The sequence below is a fragment of the Suricata suricatta genome, chromosome 9 (assembly GCF_006229205.1).
Source record: "Suricata suricatta isolate VVHF042 chromosome 9, meerkat_22Aug2017_6uvM2_HiC, whole genome shotgun sequence".
Taxonomy (NCBI): Eukaryota; Metazoa; Chordata; class Mammalia; order Carnivora; family Herpestidae; genus Suricata; species Suricata suricatta.
Window position 1 is genome coordinate 122,200,224 of NC_043708.1, and position 14,955 is coordinate 122,215,178.

General features: G+C 42.1%; 1 protein-coding gene across 1 annotated transcript in view; it reads left to right on the plus strand.

Annotated features, from left to right (window-relative positions):
• Positions 1 to 315: 315 nt before the first annotated feature.
• CERS3 (ceramide synthase 3) overlaps positions 316 to 14,955 on the plus strand; it is a 116,592-nt gene continuing 101,952 nt past the window's right edge. Inside the window, exon 1 of the mRNA XM_029952286.1 lies at positions 316 to 548. Within this exon, the coding sequence (XP_029808146.1) occupies positions 316 to 548 (233 nt within the window). The remainder of the gene's footprint in view (positions 549 to 14,955) is intronic.

The following is a 14,955-nucleotide window of genomic DNA, read 5'->3' on the forward strand; positions in this document are numbered from 1 at the left end:
GTTGATTTGAGAGGCAGAATTTCCCAGAGGAAATGGAAACGGAGATCTTGGATGAGGAGGGATTGATCACAGGTGGAGCCCAAGCAAAGGTCAGAGTGAGCATAGTCATGGGCTCAGCCCAGGGACTCACTGTACTGGCATGTAGTGGGGAGGACAGGCGGCTAAGCTACACGAGGACCCCATTTTGGAGGGGAGTTTAGGGAATCAGCCATCATAGAAATTTAAACTGAATGTAACCAGCATAAAGTAGACATAGATTCTGGAGCAAAGAAGTAGGTTGATAAAGGCTGTGTTTTGAGATTACTTAGTAGCAACATGCAGGAGGCTCGGTCTACCTCAGAAACCAGAAAGGAAAAGGGAACCAGCCCCCCAGGATTGGGATCTCAGTACCATTCTTGGTTGCACTGGGATGTTCTGGTAACTGTGGGTGCTTTGGTGGCACAAAAGCAGCTGATGGAGGGAAATGTATCTGGTTTAGAACTCCACCATCGGGAGTCTGGAAATGACCGAAGAGTGACCAAGCGGTCCAATAGCCACTTATCCCACAGGTGGTCAACACTCTTAACCTCAAGCCCGGGCTTTGTTTTTAGTCTTTTGTTCACAAGCAGGCAGATGGGTGAGTGTCTTATTTGTGGAAATAAGTCTTATTTGGCTGACTTCATGAAACGTAGTCTGGCTATAAAAAAAAAATCATACCCAAGAATTCACAAGCTGAAGAGATGCGCCCATTTTTGGGTGTGTCATGCTAGTCAAGCAGATCTTCTGGTTCCTTGTTGACAGGTAGCATGTAGGGTATGGGGTTGGAGGGAGAACAGAGTAAGGAGGCAAAGGAAGATAGTAGTCTCCTTGAGGTCAGGGACATTGTCTCCATCTTTGTATATCAAGCACCTTCTATAGTATATGTGTTGAGTGAGTGATGGCTGGATGGGTCAGGGGCACTTTGTTTCCGATTATCTTATCACACCACGTGGCATTGGCAGCCCAGGTGTTTATTCAGACTCTCATCTCCCTCTTTCCTCCTGTTGCTTCCTACCTATTGTTGATGCAACTCATGTAGGTCTATTCAAAGCACACGGACTATTTACTTTGATGCCCAACATGATGCTGGATAAAGGGAGCACAGATGTGAAAGCTGCTATGCTGTGTCTTCCCAGACCGAGACAGTCAGGGGACTGGCTGTTTTGGGGATGAAAACTTTATTTACCCTTCTGTCTGCTTCCCGATACTGTATTATACAGTCTTAGCTCCTCATTTAAAATCCACAGCTTATGCTTGCATGCATGTAGGATATAAACTAGTAAATGTTTGAGAGTCCATATCCTCTGTGGTGCCAATGTGTACTGATGCAGAGCATATAAATATACCCACACTGCATACACCTCTGTAGATTTCCCTCTGCAATCTGTACAAAAGGTTTGTGAACACTTGTGCTCATTCGTATGAGTGTATGTCTGTATCGTTTTGGAAAATCATGCTATATTTTTATTCTTGAGATCCTTAACTTTTACAAAAGATATGATGTGCCTGGCATATAGTACAAACCCAATGAAATACTTGGCCAATGAGTTAATGAATAAATATGTATGTTCAGAGAATGGTAATGGGTGCTACTTGGAGTCTTTGACTCAAGATTTAATTGGAGAAGCTATGTCCATATGCATGAAATAAAGTCTATTCCAAAGTAACATAGGAATAAAGCTTATAGGTGAAATAAATTAGTAACAGTGATTATAATTATCATCATAGCTAATGTTAACAGAGGTCTTACTATATGCCAGGTACTCTCCTATGTACATTACCTCGTTTACTATTTTTACAACTCTGAGGTATTGTGTTATTTTCCTCATTTTGCATGAGAGAAATCCAACGGGCTGAGAAGTTAGGTCACTTGCCTGGAGTCACACAGCTAATAAGCATAAATGAGATCACATACTTAGCACAAAGTAGACCGAATGTAGCAACAAAAATATTCTGGAAGAGATGACTTGAGATGAGGGCTTCCTGGTCACCCACAGCCACACTTGTGGCCAGGGGCCATATGCGCAGACCTTCTGGTCGTCACTCGGTGAGGGCTGTGAACCAAAAGGCAGGCAGCTCACACGACAGTGTATGATCTGGCTGGCGGACAGCTCCCTGGCCTTCCCAGAGTATGCGCCAGATGGATTCTAAAATCCCGTGGCTTTAAGTACTCAGAATGTGACAGACCTGTCTTTGAGGGAAAAATCTCCCTCTCTCCCAACAAACTCAGAGTAGAACTGGCCGTCTTCATGACACCCAGTACCCACCTGTAAGTTTTGACAAAGCCCAATGAACTACCTTTGAAAAAAGTAACTGTCTGTTGGGGTAGATAGGAAGCGACTCAGCCATAAGTAACCAAACTAAATGTACCCACTCAGCACTGAGTGTGGACTCTGTGCCAAGAACGGTTTTGTCTTCTTGAGGACTCAGCAGTGAGCAACGCAGACAAAAATCCCAGCCCTCATGGAGCTAACATTCTAATGGGGGAGATGGGTCATAAACGAGTCAGAAGTAAGAGGTCACATGTGTTAGATCGTGGTGAGTGTGATATAAGCAGACATAAAGCAGGAAAGGAGAAGGAGCCTGGCAGCGGCACTCAAGTATGAGTGTCTGAGAACCATCAGGTCTGATGATTTGCTCTTTCGTTTTCTCACGTTCTCTCAAGTTATCTGCCAGGGAATCTTCTAACACTGGGCCAGGGGGAGTGGAGGTAGGGGAGACTCAGTTCAGGTAGGTCCTATGTGGACATAGCTCTATTATTGTGCTTTATTTTATTGTGGTTCCCAGATCATGCGTTTTTTTACAAACTGGAACTTTGTGGCCACCTTGCGTCGAACAAGTCTATCGGCAGGCACCCTTTTCCAACAGCATTTGCTCAGTTGGTATCTCTGTCACATTTTGGTAATTCTCACGACAGTTCAAACCTTTTCATTATAATTGCATTTGTTATGGTGATCTGTGATCAGTGATCTTTGATGTTATTCTTGTAATCATAAGACTGTGAACTTGACCAGTAAAGGTGTGCGTTCTGACTGCCCCCCAACCAGATGTTCCTCCATGTCTCTCAGGGCTTCCTGTTCCCTAAGATATAATAATATTGAAATTGGGCCAATTAAAAATTCAACAATTGGGGTGCCTGGGTGGCTCAGTCAGTTAAGCGACCGACTTTGGCTCAGGTCATGATCTCACAGTTCATAAGTTCGAGCCCCACATCAGTCTCTGTGCTGACAGCTCAGAACCTGAAGCCTGCTTTGGACTCTGTGTCTCCCTCTCTCTGCCCCTCCTCCGCTTGTGCTCGCGCATGCTCTCTCTCTCTCTCTCTCTCTCTGTCTCTCAGAAATAAATAAACATTAAAAACTTTTTTTTAAAAATCAACAGTGGCCTCTAAGTGTTCAAGTAACAGGAAGAGCCACGGGTCTCTCATTTTAAATCAAAACCTAGAAATGAGTAAGCTGAGGAGGAAACTGTGTCGAAAGTCAACATGGGCTGAAAGGTAGGCCTGGGATGCCCAATAGTTGGCCAAACTGTGAATGCAAAGGGAAAGTTCTTGAAGGAAATGAAAAGTGCTCCTCCAGTGAACACACAAATGATAAGAAAGTTACACAGCCTTGCTGATACAGAGTAAGTTTTAGTGGTCTGGATAGAAGATCAAACCAGCCACACATTCCCTGAAGCCAAAGCCTAATCCAGAGCCAGGCCCTCACTCTCTCCAATTCTGTGAAGGCTCAGAGAGAGGAGAAAGCTGCAGATGGAAAGGTTGATGCTGGCCAAAGTTGGTTCATGAGGTTTAAGGAAGAAAGCTGTCTCCATAACATAAAGGTACAAGGTGAAGCGGCAACTGCTGATGTAGAAGCTTCCGCAAGTTCTCCAGATCAAGCTGAGAGAGTGTAGGTGAATACACTAAACAACAGAATTTCAGTGTAGATGAACCAGCCTGCTCTTGGAAGAAGATGCCATCCAAGATTTTCACAGGTGGAGAGGAGAGGTAGGTGTCTGCCTTCAAAGCTTCCAAGGGAATCTTTTTTTTTTTTTTTTAAACATTTATTCATTTTTGAGAGACAGAGACAAGGTGTGAGTTAGGGAGGGACAGAGAGAGAGAGGGAGATGCAGAATCCAAAGCAGGCTCCAGTCTCTGAGCTGTCAGCACAAAGCCCGAAGTGGGGTTCGAACCCACGAACTGTGAGATCATGACCTGAGCTGAAGTCAGATGCTTAACTGACTGAACCACCCAGGCCCCCCCTCAAAATTTTTTATTTTATTTACTTTATTTTTTATGTATTTTTTTTACTGGCTTCAAAGCCTCGAAAAACAGGCCAACTCTTTTCAGGGGCTAATGCAGCTTGTGACTTTAACTTGAAGTCAGTGCTCACTTGCCATTTCGAAAATCCTAGAACCCTTAAGAATGAAACTGAATCTACTCATCCTGCCCTCAATAAAGGGAACAACAAAGCCTGAATGACAGCACATCTGTTTATAACATGATTTATTGACTATTTCTAAGCCTACTGTTGACATTTACGGCTTAGTAAAAAGATTCCTTTCAAAATACGACTGCTTACTGACAATGCAGCTGGTTACCCAAGAGCTCCGATGGAGGTGTACAGTGGGATTAGTGTTGTTTTCATGCCTGCTAATACAACATCCATTCTGCAGTCAATGGATCAAGGGGACACTTCAAGTTGCAAGTCTTATTGTTTAAGAAATGTGTTCCATAAGGCTACAGCTGCCATAGATAGTGATTCCTCTGGGCAAAGTCAACTGCAAACCTTTTGGAAAGGACTCATCATTTCTCACGCCCTCTAGAACATTTGTGATTCATGGGAAGAGGCCAACATATAAACATGAACAGGAGTTTGGAGCAAGTTGATTCCAACCCTCATGGGTGACTTTGAGGGTTCAAGACCTCAGAGGGGGAAGGGACTGAGGATGTGGTAGGAACAGCAGGAGAAGCAGGATTAGAAGTGGAGCCTGAAGATGGGACTTAATTGCTGCTATCTTTTTTTTTTAAGTTTATTTCTTTCTTTTGAGAGAAAGAGAGAACAAGTGGGGGAAGGGGAGGGAGAGAGGGAAAGAGAGAATCTGAAGCAGCCTCTGAATTGTCAGCACAGAGCCTGACGCAGGGCTTGAACCCACAAACCATGAGATCGTGCCCTGAGCTGGAACCAAGAGTCAGACCATTCACCCACTGACTGAGCCACCCAGGTGCCCCTGCCATCTCGTGATCAAACGTAAATGGATGAAGAGTTGCTTCTTAAGGATAAGCAAAGAAAGTGCTTTCTTGAGATGGAATCTACTGCTGGTGAAGATGCTGTGAAGATTTTTGAAATGACAAGGGATTTTGAATATTACATCAACTTAATTGGTCAAGTGATGGCAGGTTTGAGAGGATTGACTCAAATTTTGAAAGAGATTCTGCTGTGAGTAAAATGCTCTCAAACAGCGTCACAGGCTACGGAGAAATGTTCATGAAAGGAAGAGTCAATCGATGCAACAAACTTCACTGTCATCTCATTTTCAGAAATTGCCCCAGACATACCCTGTTTTTTAGCAACCGCCACCCTGATCAGCCAGCAGCCATCAACATCTAGGCGAAACCCTCCACTGGCAAAAAGATTAGGACTGGTTGAATGCTCAGACGATACCATAGTTTTAGCAAGAAAGTATTTTGGAATTAAGATACATACATTTTTAAGATATAATGCTGTCGTACATTTAATATACTACAGTATGGTGTAAAGGTAACTTTTATATGCATTGGGAAGCCAAAAAAATTCCTTGACTAGCTTTATTGAGATGTTCACTTTATTGCAGTGGTCTGCAAACCAAACCTGTGATGTTTCTGAGGTGTGTATGTAATCTGTAGTCAATTGTGGGGATCTAGGCACATCATCCAGGGAACTTTTTACATCAAGAAGACGTAGTGTTCAAGTTGAGTTGTTGTAGGTATTGCTCTAGGCATTTGTAAAGACATCACCTTGTCCCGTAGGAGTTTTTCCATATACCTATTTAAAGAATACACAGTTTTGGTAGCATTTTGACTTAACACATCTGTCTATTGGGAAAAAGACCTTTGCATTTGAAAATGATAAGATGAAACATTAAAAGGAAACAGTGTTTCTGTTCCTAAAAGCCCCCAAAATTGGACTGGTTAGATTAAGATCAGTATGGTCCAAACTGTACTCATTAAGTTTCTTGAAAGGGTTTCTCTCCTTCGAGGTAAAAACAGGTCACTTCTATCAAACTTCCATTTCCTTCTCTAGAAAATTAGGCCCAGAACTCATTTGCAATGTAACATGCAATTTAAATATCAGAAGTTGTCCCATGTCCCTTTCCTCTCTGTCTGTACCCAGTGCACCCTCTGCTCCTGGCTAGCAGAGCTTTGGACACAAGTTCTAGTTCCGTGCTTTCCCGCAGCAGCCCAGAGTCCATTTTCCTGCATCTTGCTTAACGCTGTGTTTCTCTTGTGAGTCTAAGTGGCCCTTCAGAATCCTGACTGGGTCTGCCTAGGGTCCTCACTGCTCTTACCTTGTCCCCCTCTCCTATTTTGCTCTTTGAAATATACCCAGCAGGTGTTTTACACACTTACTTGCTTCAGTAATAATAAGTAACAAGTTTGCTCTGTGTGTAAAAATCCCATCCGTTTTGGAATGCAGCCCCTGGCTGCTCCCCATGAAACCTTGTCCACTCCTTTGAGGCTTAACTGCCCACGCTTAATTGTCAGAGGTGTGATGTTCACTTTTAAAAAGATAATCATTAGGATTTAATAAACAACATCTGTTTATGAGGATTTGCAATGTACAACAGATTTAATGTGTTAACTGGCTTCTAAACTTTTCTCGTAAAACGAGACAGTTAAGTGTTACCCCAGGAAGTGACACCCACACGCGCCTCTTGCTCCATCATGCTTCTTCGGGTTCTGTCTCTTCTGTGAGCAGCAAACTGATACATTCCTCATGAGGCCCAAGGGGGAAAGGGAAAAGGAAAGGCATTACCTTAGGAGTCTTGTAAAGACCGTATCTGTGTTTATTTGTCTTCCTCAGAGGAGTTGTGCAAAGAGACACTGGGCTTATGTATATGCACATGGCTCCTCCCCAGTCACAACTCCCAAACCATCAGAATTCCCCACTTCTACCTCTCTGGAGGTACCCCGTTGCATAGATCATGCGACAGGCTAGATTTAACTTTGTCCCTGAAGTAGGAAGGGGCTACACCTTGACAGCAATTCAGTACAGCATATGATGATGGGATTTCTCAGGTTATGGAAGAGGTACTGAGCTATGCCCCTTGCAACCAGGAACCAGGCTGTCACCCATGCTAAGAAAGCTTATAGGGAAAAGGTAGCTGGCAGAGCTTTATCAGCAGGGAAGAGAGACAGGATAAAGAAAAACAATTTAATTACGAAGGTGAGCTGGGTGGCAGTTGGAGAAGGATGGACTAGAAAGGGATAGTAGTCTGGGGTCAGGAAGACCAGGCAAGTCTACTGAGTTGCTTGACAAGACATGACCAGAATCTGAACCACAACCTGCCGCACTTAGGGACCACTCTTCTGGGAGCTCAGCCCTCTTGCCAGGTAAGCTTTAAAATTCCCGAACCCTGTCATAGACCAAAGAAAGTCTGAGAAGAGGGGCGCCTGGGCGGCTCAGTCGGTTGAGTGTCTGACTTCGGCTTAGGCCATGATCTCACAGTTCGTGGTTCAAGCCCTGCATCAGGCTCTGTGCTGACAGCTCCGAGCCTGGAGCCTGCTTCAGATTCTGTGTCTCCCTCTCTCTCGGCCCTTACCCCACTTGTGCGTGTTTTCTCTCTCTCTCTCTCTTTCAAAAACAAATGAACATTAGAAAAATTTTCTTTAAAAAGGAAGTCTGGGAAGAGAAAAAACAGGGCAGGAAGAATTCACTGAATGAGGGTCCAGTGAAAGGGCCTTTACCAATCCTCCATCTCTGAACTGAACTTGATTAGTGAAACTCGAGAAACTGTGGGGTCTGAAACTGGCCTTTCCTCTTCTCTGCCTCTAGTTAATTTTTAATTTGCTGTCATTGATTAGCTGACAGGCAAGAAAGGTGTCTCTCAGCAGCTGAAGTCAGCCGATGGGAAGGGCCTTGACTCAGGCCCTCCGAGTAGGCGGTGCTGCCCGAACCGCCCGGGAGGTGAGGCTTGGCTGCAAGGCGGTGCAGGTACCAACTTGTGGAGCTTCCTTACTCGTCAGAGCACCTGTAAATAATCCACACCCAGAGTTGTTTCATCTTCAGGCAAGAGAAAGTGAAAACGGCCCCAAAAGGTCTAACATCTCAAATAAACACGGTAAATGTAGGCAAACTTGACTCTGAAATTGGAGCGCCTCAAGCAGACAGACAACATTTGTATCCTGCTACTAACAGGTTCGTCTTTCCCTGAGTGCAACGGCTGTTCTTTGCGGGCCGACACGAATAAAAACAAAGTGACTCTTTTGATTTTATTATATTTTATTATTTATTAAAAGTCCTGACTATTCTGAAAGGAAAAGGTGGCCAGACTTTTATTTTTTGGTAGTTACGTGGTTGGAAAAAGTGATATTCACCCCCTCCCCCCAAATTGCTAGGAAACGGAGAGAAGTAGTTCTTTCTGTGGATGGACGGTGTGCTGGTGGTGGTTGTGGTGGAGATTTAGTTAGCCCAAAGCTCCCGGGCTTCTAGAAAGTGCTTTAGCTGCTGTCAGACGTGCTCGGGCAATAGCGTAGGGCTGTCGACAGTGTTTCAGGTTTCTTTCCGCTGCATAAACCCCTTCCTTTTCACACTAACAGCAAGTCCATCTAGTTCAGTAGGTGGCCAATGACGGTGAGCACCAGAACCAACAATGATGAGGCAATCGTGCATTTGTCATCCTGTGTCTGACTGATTTCCAGTCCTCTCGTCTCCCAAGTGGTGAAACAGGAAGCATCCTCCCGTCAGGAAGAAGCCGAAAGTGCCGTCCAGTAGCTTTGCCTCACGTCACTGATCGCCCTCAGTCAGAAATCTTGACTTGCAACTTTAGAGGGTGGGTCTCTGAGAGAATTTCAGAGCTTACAGAGAGATGAGGTGTGTTGCTCTCTGATGAGAACAAAGCTGACTGGAACACTGGAAATCTGCCTTGATTCTTCACAGACAAGGGCATCTTCTGTGGGCCGAGGTTTCAGAAAAGGTAGGCACCATTTTGCTGATGTTGTGGCCATTTGAGAACTTTCAAGCCGCGTCGGCCTTGACTCTGTGTGTGTGTGTGTGTGTGTGTGTGTGTGTGTGAGTGTGAGTGAGTGTGAGAAAGAGAGAGAGAGAGCGCGAGCGAGCAAATGTTGAGTCCAGACTTCCCTTGCTCTCTGGCAAGTGTAAACGGATTCATTGTAGGGAAGGAAGGCTCATTCAGGGAGTGGAAATCACAGGAGGCTGAGCCCTCCGTCAGCAAGCCTGGTGTACTCAGAAGGAGAAATGGGAAGGGTGACCATGGACCTCCAGGTGACATGGCCAAGACCATCTCAGACCATTTCAGCCTGTCTTAAGTTTGGAACAAGGCAGAACTTGCTCACCTCACAGCGGCAATCTTCTCTAAGCTGGCGCTCTCTTGGACAAGACAGTCTCCATGCTGTGTGTGCCCAGAGGGCATTAGCTGATTAGTTCTAAAACTACCAGCCTTGGTTAGAGAAACATAATAAAATTTTCTCTTTTTCTAACGCAGGTACATGTTTAGTGAGGATATTATTTTAAAGTTTTGCTTCCTGAAAAGTCTTACGCAGAGCACAAGAAAGAAACCTTTGGGACTCACCAGATGATGAACATTAATTTATGTGTTAATCCACAATATTCAAGTGCCTTCTCAATCACGAGTGAGGATTCTGACTTTAAACAACACCTTTTAATGCCTTTTCCCCATAAGATTTTTTTTAAAGGGGTTGCCACTTAAAAATTTCATCAGTAGAATTTTCTGGACAGAGGGGCAAATTCTTTAAGGGGGAACATAGATAATAATTGCATAACCTTCCCTTTAAAAATACTTCTACTTCTTCCAAAAGCAATCAAATTAATTGACATACTTTGGAGATAATTCTGGGTCAGTAATAACCTACATAATTCTGGGTTAGTAATAATCTACATTTATTGAGTCCTTTCTGTGCATAAATGTATTGCTCATTTAGTTCAGTAAGATAGAACTCATGTTCTGCAGTTTTCCAATGAGGACGTTTCAGCTTAATGAAAGGTATAGTAGCATAGCAGGAAAGTGAGAAAGCCCCAACTCTGTTGCACACAGAAATACGTGATTGCAGCCTTCTCTGTTCCTATCCTGTTCTGTCAGCCCTTCAGAGACCTTGTCCCACGAAGCGGTTTACTGAAGCCATGGTAATATGTAAATATGCTAATGTGTCTAATAGCAAAAGACCAAAAGTCAGTCTATAATTTGTTTCTGTTGGGGTGAAGGCATGGTGTGGTGAACAGAACATGGGCTAGAAAGGCAGGCAGATCTAGATTTGAGTCCTTGCTTTCTGCTTACTATTTATGTGCCCTAGGCAAGCCTGTGAAATTCTTCAAACCTGTTTCCTTACTTATAAGGTAATCATTATAATGTCTATTCCACAGGGTTATTTGTTATAAGAGATAGAAAGACCAGGGATGCAAAGTGCCTTTTGCGTGACAGACAAATGACAGGCCCTCGATAAATAGTGTTCATTTCTCCAGTTATTTGCTGATGTTTACAGTGTACTGGATCCTGCTCTGGGCTCAGGGGTAGCAGCGGTGACCAACAGAGACAAGACTTGGCCCCCATGGAGCTGACTGGTGGTGTTTATCATAGTGTTACTGATTTTCGTTGAAAATCAGGCAGTGGTTATTGAGATCTCCTATGATGGAGCTGATCTGGCTTTGACACAGCCTGTGGGGCAGAGTAGTAAACATCCCAAAGCGTAGTAAAATCCCCAAAGCGTGGCAAAATCAGGCAAAAAGCAAGAGCGTTGGATACCTCTTTTGCAAGTGTGGGTTTGTTGTGCTAATCATTGCAGAGTTAAAGAACAGATATGTTTTTTATGCATACCTTCACACACACACACACACACACACACACACACACACAGTTTATTTGAGTTTTCTTAGGCTCCCAAGACATTGCCCGCAGGCTGTGCATGGGAGGAGGGTCTGGCTCTAAGGTCTCATAAAACCCAGAGTGTAGTGTGGCAACCATTCATTTATCTTGGGTTCCAGGCCATCTGTACAATAGCCCTGGGCTTTCTAAGGCCTCTCCAATGTGAATTTAGGGATGTAGTCCAAAGAATGAGCTGGAGATAATACATCTTTATAAAGGTGAATTTTAACAAGAATATTTGACTTATTTACTGGCCAAAAGCCTATAGTCATGTTCACCAAATGGGCTAGTTGGCACCAAGAGTGGTGCTTTGGCATCCTCTCCCTACAGAGAGACAGAGGAACACAGGGGAGGTCCCTTTGGAGTCAAATGCAGGTCTCTCTTCTCTTAGAAACACCGGCACACCCAAGACACCAACTTTATTGGTTCTAGACAGCCAGAGTTTGTTGTTTTGTTTATTTGGTGGACCCAGAATGATTGAAGAAATCTTTGTGACAGCCCTAGACAGTCCAGACAACTGTCACTATGAAAGAAGACATTCTAAAGCAGCAGGACTTATTTTCTTAAGCCCTATGCAACCATCAATCTCACCATTTTATGGGTCATACTATATACATTGCCTTAAGATTGCATCTTGCAGTGGGTTTCTTAAATGATGAAAACAGAAACCAAGCGAAAAACCTAATTAAAATAAATTAGGACTCAGCCATAAAGCTCTAAGATGGCAAGTAAGTGGAGATATTAAGAATCTCTGACCTTATACAACACTGTAACAGCCAAAATTCTTCAGAGGGCTTTCTGTTGATGGAAGACAGATGTTTGCTTATAAATAGACATTAGCAATCACTGTGTTTTAAAGACAGTTATTTTTAAATTTCATTATTATCGTACCTTAAAATCTGAGAAAGCCCACTAACAGATAGATAGTGGCTCTAGTGATAAGGGGATTTAACTTGGGTGACCTTGACACAAACTTCACCTTTCCTAAGTATGAGAATTTAAAATTTCTCAAGCTGCGAGTGTCTATATTCCTCTCAAATGTAAAGAAATGTAAACTTGAAGCAAGGACTTTCATTCATTTTAATAACCATTTCTTTCTTTCTTTCTTTCTTTCTTTCTTTCTTTCTTTCTTTCTTTCTTTCTTCCTTTCTTTCTTCCTTTCTTTTTTTTTTTTGCTAACCTGGTCACTCTAAATTCTGTGGAGAGGGTTCATGCTGCATTCTTAAGAAGAGTAAACTGGGGGCGCCTGGGTGGCTCAGTCGGTTGGGCCTCCGGCTTCGGCTCAGGTCAGATCTCACGTTCGTGGGTTCGAGCCCCACATCAGGCTCTGTGCTGACGGCTAGCTCGGAGCCTGGAGCCTGCTTCCAGTTCTGTGTCTCCTTCTCTCTCTGCCCCTCCCCCTCTCATGCTCTGTCTCTCTCTGTATTAAAAATAAATAAAATATTAAGAAGAGTAAACTGAACAGACCAGAGGCCTAACCCATAGCTGGTATTTGGTTTATGGAGGTTTCAATTCAATGGAAATCTTCCTTTTTATTGATTTCCAAATTATATCTTCAGGAAATAGCAATAAATAGAGATATTTAGTGAAAATCTCCAAATCTCTCTGTTTAAGATTGGCGCATGCCTGAGCACACACACACACACACACACACACACACACACACAGAGCACAGTCTTTCTCTTGCACACATACATTCACGTGCAGGTGCATAATATAAAAATAAAACCAAAGGATACATATATAGTGTGTGTGTGTGCAGCCATGGTATACTTCTCCCGTCATAGATGGCTCTTCCATCTCTGTTGCTGGGCCTTCCCAAACATGTGACATAGGACTAGAGAAGGGAGAAATGAAAACAGCTCCCGCTTTTTAATTCTCTTGAGGTATAATTGACACAGAACATGGTCGTTTCAGGTGTATTACATAATAATTCAACATTTGTAGCTCTTGTGAAATGACCACCAAATATATCCTTCCTTTCTCTTTTAATGGGAAACCTGTGAAATTCATAGCTAAGGCATGTATTTAGGTTATTTGAAGAGATAAAATATTACATTAAGGGGCTTGAAATTATTTTCGTTTACTATATCCACTTTCTAAATTGAAGTACTTAGGAAAAATCATATTCCACAATCCATTTGTTCTCTATAGAGTACTTGTATGCAAGAACAAAGTCTTTTTCTCTCATTTTGATTCCTTTGCCAGACATATTTTTGTGGATAGTCAACAAATAGTTCTTGATTAGATTGATCTTGACACAAGCTGAACAATAAAATAATCCTTTCAAGATTCAAGCAAAAATTCTGAGAGCATTTTCTTCAATAACAAAGGTTGCTTAACATCATTTAATAGCTAAATTGGCTTCAGTTTTCTTCCCCTCAAATTTTGTTTCCTTGTTTGACATCCAATTAAAACTTGAAAACCATAAAATCTGCTGATGCTGAACAAATCTCAAATTGTGCAGATTAGCAATTTTCATTTGTAATGTTCAAATCATGAACTTATTATCATATTCTACTTTGGGTCAAAGTTGCAGGGCTTTATAATGAGGTCCTCCTGTCCTATTTTATTAGCTGTAAGTGGCTTTCCCTGACTTGTTTCTAATGGAGGTCTGCTTTGTGTAGAATTCTGGTCTATAACCAATGGTATAAGAGTTAAACTTCAGAGCATTTCTAGATGATGGCTACACGGTAACACGAAGCTGGATTTTCCCAAGTTATTGCTTCACAGATTATCCTCTTATAGTGGATTTCAAACCTTTTTTGGGGGGGCCATCTCTAATGGTGAGAAAAAATTTTTACATCTCAGTTTAAACATACACACTAACTGAAATAAAAATTTCAGAAAACAATACTTGGTACATACTGATGTTTTCTCCATTCCATTCTACTCTATAAAATTTCTGGTCACAGCTACTAATAAATTTTGTGACCTACTTGTAGTGGTTCTCAATACTGCTGGATATAAGAATCAACAAGGGAACCTAAAAAAAAAAACAAAAAACTAAAGCCAAAGGCACAGTAGACTGATGAAATGAACTAGCGATTCTAGAAGTAAGCCTCGATCTATTTGGACCCTTGACTTATGACAATGTTGATACTGTGCAGAAGTGATAGTCATTTCAGTATACAGGTGGGGGGGGGAATCTAGAATCCTTATTCTAACCTCAAATTTATACACATCTTAGTGTTAATTTAGATGTGACAGGTAAAACTATAGTTTCTAGATCTGTGTTGTTCCATTATGGTTTCTGCTAGCCACTTACTACTGTTGAGTTTCTGAAACATGACTCGTCCAATAGAGATAGGTTCTAAGTGCAAAATGCATACTAGATTTCAAAAATTTACTGAAGAGAAAAAATTCACAATGTCTCATTAATAATTTTTATATTGATTATATGTTGAAATGATAGTATTTGAGATATATTGGGTTAAATAAAATAAATTATCACAATTAATTTCACTTTTTTTTCTTACTTTCTTAAATGTGACTAGGAGAAAACTTTAAATTACATAGTTGGCTCCTACTATTCTATTGGACAACATACTTCGCAGTGACAAAATAGAATATATTAATGACGTCGGAGTAGGCAGTGATTTTTTTTAAACGACACAAAAAGTACTAGCATAACAAAAAAAGATCTGTAAATTGGATTCTCCTAAAACTCATAACTTTTTTCCATCAAAGCTTACCATTAAAAGAATACAAGACAAGTTGCAGAGGGGAAGGAGACATTTGCCATACATAGAAACAATGAAGAGTCATGTCCAGAATCAATAAACAAGTCCATTAAAAAAGGTAGACCAACACAATAGAAAATAAGGCAAGAGATTTTTTTAATGTTTATTTTTAAGAGAG